General features: G+C 40.0%; 1 protein-coding gene across 1 annotated transcript; it reads left to right on the top strand.

The window, feature by feature from the left end:
* Nucleotides 1-708: 708 nt before the first annotated feature.
* On the top strand, nt 709-7,899 carry LOC104918525 (homeobox protein OTX1 B). Its single transcript, XM_010730305.3, has 4 exons — nt 709-988; nt 3,267-3,446; nt 4,083-4,234; nt 6,228-7,899. The coding sequence occupies exons 2-4, from the start codon at nt 3,350-3,352 to the stop codon at nt 7,023-7,025; spliced, it is 1,047 nt and encodes a 348-aa protein (XP_010728607.1). The 5' UTR covers nt 709-988; nt 3,267-3,349; the 3' UTR covers nt 7,026-7,899.
* The last annotated feature ends 965 nt before the right edge of the window (nt 7,900-8,864 follow it).

Genomic DNA, 8,864 nt, shown 5'->3' with positions numbered 1-8,864 from the left:
AAACTGAATCTGGTTGAGATTTTTTTTTTGTGTCATTCAGGGAGGAAAACATCTCCTGTATTCTTCAAGGGAACACAGTATTCATGAATGTATCTGCGCAGTAATATTTGGAGTTAAAACAAAGAATTATCTGTAGCTTTTGCAACACAAAATACTTTCATTTGCACTGAGCATTGTGGGCCTCAAGGCTGCAAGAAAATAATAATAATAATAATAAAAGAATGCTGGGTCAGTTAGCTCGCCATTAGCCACATTTTATGCTAACTGTTTTTAGCAAACTGATGGTTTTATTTGTGACTTAGGAAAAAAAAAGACTTTTAATCCATTTTAACTTGTCTTCCTTCCTTGCAGGCCAAATATGAAGACCTGTGCTTTAACTTCTGTGCTGTTCAAATTAAATTAACACAATTTAAGCACACCCACTCCCATGAATTAGCCCACTGTTTATTGTGTCCGTTTCGTCTTAAACTTAGCGCCTAAATCAAACATTTGCGGCTGTAATGGCAGCCTCGACTCTCCTTCAACTTTCTGACACCGACGTTCCAATCGCGTCACGTGGTGCGTGCGCTCGCAGGGGGGGGCGGGGGGGGGCGGGTGTTTCTGCGCCAAGCTCGCGTTCTGATTGGTCGTCTGCGTCACCAGTAAGGCCGCAGAGCGCTGTGATTGGCTCGGAGGACGCAGATCCGCGTGCTTCCTTGACTCATAGAGGCGCGGGCCTCGGAGACGAGCCTTCAATCTCCATCCGTCAACACCGGCAGGAGAGAGCACGAGCGCGCAAGAGTCAAAACATTTATTTTTTAATTTTTCTGCGTTGAAATGTTCATTTTTCTAGCTCCCAAACAGCTGTGAATTACACGCAGAGCTGCTCAACCTGCTTTACTTTTCGCTAGAAAACAATAATTGCTCCTCCATGTGGATATTTCTCGAACTCTGGATCTCATTGCTTTGACATTTAACAGGATTTTTGTAAACAAGGAGCCTGAGGAAGGTGAGACTATTTACCTGCTGCTGTTTGATTTCATCTGTGCAGTTTATTTATGTGTGTTAGCTCTCATAATACCTGCAATAACAACCACTAATATATTATTTAGTGCTACAGTTTTTAATGATGTTTGATCATGAGCTCATACCTAGTATTTTGTAAGCTCTCGAAATGATGCAGTGATTTTTTTATTTTTATAAAACGAAACATCAATAAAATAAAATAGATTTTAAAGTAAAACCTTAGACGATGTTTTAGTCTTTGAAAAGGCTAAAATAACAGAATAATGCTTCACAACATTAGTAAATGAAACTCGCTCATTTTATGTTTTTCAAATATAAAACAGGTTAAACTTTTACAGTTTAATTAGGTGGACTTTATCTGTGTTTCCTCCTGGGCTCAGTTCAGCCCGCAGCCTCCTGTCCTGATAAGAGCCTACTCTGCTAATTGTCGCCCTGTAGATCTAATCTAAATTGTAATGGAGTTCATTTGCACACAGTTTTGACGCATTTACATTGCGTGATTCGGCTCCTTCCTGCGGTTATGGAAATAAGTCGCGCTTTATTTAGAGTGTTAACGCCTCAGTTCAGATTCACCAGGAGGCCCACGGCTCCTTTCACGGCACAGAAAGCTGCTATTAGTCCTAAATTTGAGCATTTACCTGCTAACAGGACCCCAGTGGATTATGGAAATTCTTATCTAAATACATTGTCTTACACTAATACTAACAGTTAACAATTAAGGCTGTTTATTAAAGCTGCAACAGTGCAGTGTAGGGGGAAAAAAATCAAAGTTGCAGGATATTTATCAACACTGATAGAATTTTTATTCTTTAAATGTTTGTGCCTTTAACCACATGCTTTTATTGAAGTTATAACCACTGTTCAGTTTTAGGCATGTATTTATAAATATCAGGTGACACTGCAGGTTTAACTTATGTGAAAACGTAATTACATGCTTTAGTTTATGCATTTTACAAAGCTTCTTTCATCACAAAAAAAAAACAAAACAAAAACAAAACGGCAGGAGATCTATTCAATAAATAAACTCAGGACATGCAAAATACCCTGCAAGTCAGCACATGAATATTAGGCAGAGAGTATTAGTCTAAACAAAATGAATAAATACTAATTAAAACAAGACATATTTAAGAATATAAAACCCAGAAGCAAAGAATAATAATATATGTAATCTCTCCGGGAATTCATTTTGAAGTTATTGGCCGTTTATTCACTCAGAAGAAGTCTGTGTGTTTGTTAGGATAAATAAATCGTGCTGATGAGACGTTCACGTTCCTGCACTGATCATTCACAGGTGAGAAAAGTCTCAGGCGGCCTGTAATTTAAAGGTGCGTCTCCACAGGTCGATTTAATTGTGAAGATGTTGAATTAATTAAAGCGTAATGAAGATGTGGAGTGATAACGGGGCTGTTTGGTGGCAGGGAGCGTCTTTTATAGATCTTTGAGGAGGAAAGCCTGAGAAAAAGTCCGATGTAATGAAGTATTTGTCCCGTGAGATCAGACTGAGCTCGGTGACATTTTTCAACCTTTAATCACTTCTTTACCGTCCTGACAGCAAACTGATGTTATCTCCGGCTGAAGGCCCGGTGTCACTCGGTGTTTCAGATTAAATAAACTGTTGGGAGTTTTGTTTTTTTCACGTTCACATCCTCGAGTTCGGTTTCACCACGTACGAGTTTACGCATCTTTGAGGCCTGGTCGTGCCTTTTTCTTTACATGTTAAAAGCTGCATATATCCGACGTGCAGCAGATACTTATTCCATAAAACAAAACCTATCTTGTTTAACATCTTTCCATGGATATTTTCCTTTAGATCAGAGTTTATTTCCTCTCTCATGTCATAAATTGGTCCGAGGATCATTATCGAGGCCATTTGCATTCGTTGTGTGGTGCAATCACATTGTTGGTGATTTAGAAAGTTAAACTCTGCTCGTTTTTAATATGAAATGTAAACTTAGTATCTAATCAACAGGATGATTTACATTTTCTGATTACATCTCAATGTTATGTATACTTTTTTTTTTTTACTTTCACTGTGTCACTAAATTAAAACTCTATGAAATAAGTATTTATATGACAGGAAAACGTCTTTAAATGTGTTTATAGTCTGCACCTTAGTTCAGTTAAACGTGTATTTCTATTTTATAAGCTTATGTCTGTAAACTATATATTAAATTACGTCAGGAAACATATATAGGTTCACACACGCAGGTATTTGTATTTTCAGCGCTCTTCATCATTTACCATGTTTCTTTCTCCCGCAGGAGCCGACCTTCACACCTGAACACCGGCAGATCTGCACCTTTCTGTCCGTCCAGACTCCGGTCTCCCCCTCCGTGCTTCTAGCATGATGTCTTATCTCAAACAGTCCCCGTACGGGATGAACGGACTGGGCCTGAGCGGAACTGCCATGGACCTGCTGCACCCATCTGTGGGGTACCCAGGTACGGACTAGGCCAGCCACCGTCCTACGAGGACCCAAATTTATAGTAGTCCCAAAACATTTCACAGGAACATGTATAGATTATTTTACATAATATTCCCATGGTATAATATCCCCGAAAACTAAACTCTAAATATTATTGGGATCTGCTGAATATTTCTGATATAAAGTTGTGTGCTGCACACAGAGGTCATTTTTACGTAGGTCTGTCACTTTGAGGTTGGTGAAAAGCTCATGTCGAATAAAATTAATTATTTTGAAGTTTTAAAATGATCAGCTGGTGAAAAAAGTTGAATTTTTATTCATGCTGTTAAATGAAACTTTGAGTGTGTTCAAGTTTGTGCTTCTCACTTGGAGCGACGAAGTTTGTTGTATCGTTTCTGTTCACTCTTCATGTATCATGAATCGGAAGAATGTTTTTAAAAGTTGAATATTTTTCATGAGATGGAAAAAACGTCGAGCCACGAGGTAATTAACCCGAATTAAAAACTGCGAAACTAAATTACGCATTTGCGCAGGAGGATCTCCGAGCGCATGGCGAGATATTGAGTCTGTAACTTTTGGAGGAGCATTAAAGTTGTGTTTAACTGTCTATGACGGGATGATGAACATAGATTGATTTTTTTTTTCCTTCCAGGTAACCCACGGAAACAGCGTCGGGAGAGGACCACCTTCACCCGGACACAGCTGGACATCCTGGAGTCGCTCTTCGCCAAGACGCGCTACCCGGACATCTTCATGAGGGAGGAGGTGGCGCTGAAAATCAACTTGCCGGAGTCCAGAGTGCAGGTCAGAGAGTCACTTCGGCTGCTTTACGTGTCAGAGGCATTAAATGTGCAACGTTTAACTTAATTTAAAAAGAAATATGATGTTTTTCTGCATTTAAGAGCTGTTTTCTGAAAGTTTAATACAGTCCACTTGAATTAAGTATATTTAGAATTAGTGTCAAAATAAAGTTTTGATATAAAAATGAGAGAAAACAAACTAAAGAAATGCAGAAACTCGGAGGTCACATCAAAAAGCGTTCAGAGTTTGAGTTTCGTCCAAGCTGATGGTTTGATGATCTACTGTTACATCTAATTTATACTAAATTACGCAGCTCAGGTCTTAAAAATCTGATGGACTTTCTGTTTACCACCTCAGGCCTCTGCTCCATTAGCGCCAGTGTAAAAAAAAAAGAAGAAAAAGAACAAAGTTTAGCTGTTATTGATCAAGTAGAGACAAGTCTTTAATCAAAGGAGAGAATTTGGCTGAGCTCTGGCAGAGCAAAGGACCAGCTTTTGATGTGGTTAGCGTTCTTTAGAAAAGGCTGTGAGAGCTTTTCCATCCCCGGCTTTAGCGGCCCTCTGCTGGGCTTAAAGCTGCAATTATGGCTGCTGCCTCTCTGCTTTCTGCTGCTGCTGACAGGCCGCTTTTACTTCCACAGCATTTCCTAATGCACCTGTGACAGGCCCAGTTATCATTACTGTAGTATCATTATTGTAGTAGTGTATGTTTGAGGAGGTGAACTATTTAAACGTTGCTATAATATAACTACCACTACTCCTAATGAATTAACCCAATTTTTGTGCCTGGAATGTTTGCTTCACTACAGATGGATGACAAGAATAAAGTCTTACTTATAATTATGATATGACAATTATAAGAAAATAAGTCTTACTTATAATTATGATATGACAATTATAAGAAAATATATTTTGAAATGTTTTTAAAAAACAACACAAACTCCAGTACATGACATGTTTCATGAATTCACGTACAGTATATATATGTAGATGTGCTCATATGGTACAACATACAAAGTTTCCATTATTGTCTGGCTGTTTTCCATGTCGCCTAAAGACATTCCAGCTCTGATCAAAGAAATAAAATAAAAAACAACAACAACTAAAAACTGGAAAATAGAAACATAAAAGAAGATATATAAGAAAATCATCTTCCACCTTGGTTGCAACACTGAAATATTTAATTGTACATAAATTAACAGTTTCCTCTCAAATCTTGCTTGTTAGACAGGTACTGATTTTAATACATGGTTACCCATGAAGTTGGAATAAATTATGTTAACCTCTCCTCATGAAATTATTGTAGCAATGTGATTTATTCTTGATAGATAAAGGGTCAGTTCACCAAAATCACACACAAAAAAAAACAGTTTTGATTTTATTTGTGCTAATTTTTAAATATCTGCCTCCAGCTCAGTACAATTATCTCTTTCACCGTTTCTACTGAAGACATAGTCCCTATAAAAGCTGTGCACAGTCATTGTATATGTATCTTTTCTAGGGGTTACCCAGAGTAACAGGAACATCGTTCCAGGAGAGATGTGTTACCATTAATTTTTAAAATGTAATTTTTTAATGCTGGTAGAACTAGAGTCAAAATTTAAGTCACATCTGTTGTATTGAGGAGAACCTAAAGAAACTGAAACTATCTGCGTGGCTAAACGCCAGCAGAGTGAGGAAATATGTTTGTTTTAATTTGGGTGAATTGTGCCTTTACAGAGTGAGACGAATGCCAAATAAACACACAGATTGACAGAGACTGGTTTTTCATTTTCGGTGCTGTAGTCATTTAGCAAAGAGTCTTTGGATAAACTGCAGGCAGCAGTAAAGGTCAAAGGTCAGAGCCACAGCGCCTCGGTGGCATCATGTGAGAGGGAAGGTGTGAAGGAACTCAAGGTGTTAAGTTCCTGCCAGCTCCGTTAGATTTTGTTGTTTTTTTTCATTTCTGACCGAGTCGATGCGTGATGCTGACCTTTTGACCTCTCCTCCTTCCTCAGGTCTGGTTTAAGAACAGACGTGCCAAGTGTCGGCAGCAGCAGCAGAGCAGCAACAGCACCAAGGTGAAACCAATGAAGAAGAAGTCGTCTCCGACAAGAGAGAGCACCGGTTCGGAGAGCAGCGGCCAGTTCACCCCACCAGCGGTGTCCAGCTCCTCCTCCTCTGCTTCCTCCTCTACCTCCTCATCCTCTTCCTCCTCCTCTGTCTCCTCCGGCCTCGTTGGTCCTGGTCTGATCAGCACCTCTACCTCCGTCACCGCCCCAGTGTCATCTATCTGGAGCCCGGCGCCCATCTCTCCGGCCCCGGCGCCGGCTACGCTGCCCGATCCTGCTGCCCCGACCAGTGCTTCCTGCATGCAGCGCTCCGTGTCATCTTCTGCCACCGGGGGAACGCCCTCCTACCCGGTGTCGTACAGCCAAACGGCAGCAGCGTACAGCCAGGGTTACCCAGCCTCTGCATCAGGCTCTTATTTTGGCGGTGTGGAGTGCGGCTCTTACCTGGCGCCCATGCACTCCCATCACCACCCGCACCACCCACACCAGCTCAGCCCCATGACTGGCAGCTCCATGTCGGGACACCCACACCACCACATCGGCCAGACATCAGGACACCACCATCATCACCATCACCCATCGCACCACCACCAGGCATACAGCGCACCCGGCCTCACCTTCAACTCCACAGATTGTCTGGATTACAAAGAGCAGACGGCGCCTTCGGCCTGGAAACTCAACTTCAACACCTCCGACTGTTTGGACTACAAAGACCAGGCTTCATGGCGTTTCCAAGTGCTGTGACTTCCTGTGTTTCTCTTCTTCTCTGCTTACAAAGAAGTATTCTTTTTGTTGTTGGTGGTTTATTTTTGAAGATCTTTTAAACTAATAGTAGAGACATTTAAAAAAAAAAGTTTATTTGTGAATGAACTGAAACGATGCACAGAAGCCTGAAGCCTGAGCAGCAGGTTGAGCTCTGTCGTTATCAGTGGATCAACTCGTCCAGGATTATTTTTCTACTCCAGAACTCGAGATAAACTGACCCAGTTACAACTTTTGAAGGCCTTTAATAGTAAAATTTCAGTGGAACCTGCAAGACTGTGCGTGTCTGGGATCGTTTCAGTGTTCAATAAATGAACTCCCAACTTGATCTGGATTATTCTTCAAAGAAAAACAATCAACTTTGACAGAAATAACATGAAAAGAAATCACAAATTAGACTCTTGAGTGGGCTTTTTCTAAAAACTTTTTTTCAGAAACATGATGCTGCTATGATTTTCAGGTTGCTGATGTTCATTTCTATCTGATTTCCAACTTGAATCTTGTTCAGAAACTCGTCGTCCAGCCTGTGGGTGTTGTATTTTGGAGATTGAATTGCAGCACTTGTTTATAAGGTGAAAGATTTTGCTATTTGTTCTTTGCAGAGTAAAGAAAATAAAAAATGTGAACTAGACACGCAATGTCAGTATTCCATTCAAATTTGAAAGATGTACATTCGTGTCTTTATAATAAAGTCTTGTTAAAACATGAGCAGTCCAAAGAAAAGTTTATTTCCACAATGATCTATTCAAGTCCGCTGAGTCCGCTGGCATTTGTCTCATCAACAGAGCAGCAATCAGTATAAACTAATTATACTGAACTGGTTTGACTGGTTTAACAGTGTGAACAGTGACACAGAAACAACACAAAGGGTGGCTGTAATATGTGATTATTTACACTTTGATTTACAAATAAATTGTTTTGTATTTATTCAGGGTAGTTTCACCGAGAGCTGTCTTTGTCATTTACACGCACAGTTACACACATTCACACCTGGAAGCTGCCTAGTATAAACACAGTCTGATCTGTTGGCCTCGGAGTAGCAGCTAAGACATGAAATGCACTAGAAAAATCTATTTAATCAATGGAGTCATCACAATGACTGTATTTATCTTAGGCGATGAGACTTAGAGTAAATCTGTGTCTCATCTTTCACGTCAAGTTTAACTTTGGTGATTTCTGAAAATGAAGGAAGCGATCATAGCTTAGCATATAAGCTGTGCGGCACATTTTATTATACTTCCTCTGTTCGGTATGCTCCACATTAGAGGCACAGTTTCCAGACAGTTATGACACAAGTCATCTGTGAATATCGTACATTTTCTTTAATAAAAAGTGAACATTTAGCGACAGAGTTAGCGACTAACAAGCTAACTTCCTCACTGAGTTAGCTAAGTGAAAGTTAGCAGACTTGCTATCTCGCTGACTGTTTAATGAATGACAGGATGAACAATCCTGACGACAAAATGACAAAGAGAAGTAAACGACTCAGTACAGAGAAAAAAGTACGAAGGAGAGAGCTATTGTCACTTTTAGGGCTAGCATGTTATTGACTTGTTAATTGTTGGCTGTTAGCCTTTGGCTTAGCAGCTACGGTAGCTCACCAGCTATCCCTGATATGTCACTACATCACTGAGCTTTCGAAATATTTTAACACTTTCTGGTTTGACTGGACTTCTTAATGAGGAAGCTCTTATCACCTCTGCCCCCAATGGTATCGTCACAACAACAGTGAAAAACAGACGTCACAATAAACATATTACATCTGAAATGACGAGTTGTTTCAACAATTATTCAGTCAACAAAACATTTTAAAACATACTT

The sequence above is a fragment of the Larimichthys crocea genome, chromosome X (genome assembly GCF_000972845.2).
Source record: "Larimichthys crocea isolate SSNF chromosome X, L_crocea_2.0, whole genome shotgun sequence".
NCBI lineage: Eukaryota > Metazoa > Chordata > Actinopteri > Sciaenidae > Larimichthys > Larimichthys crocea.
Note: the sequence above shows the minus strand (reverse complement) of the source record. Positions and strands in the feature narration are given on the sequence as shown.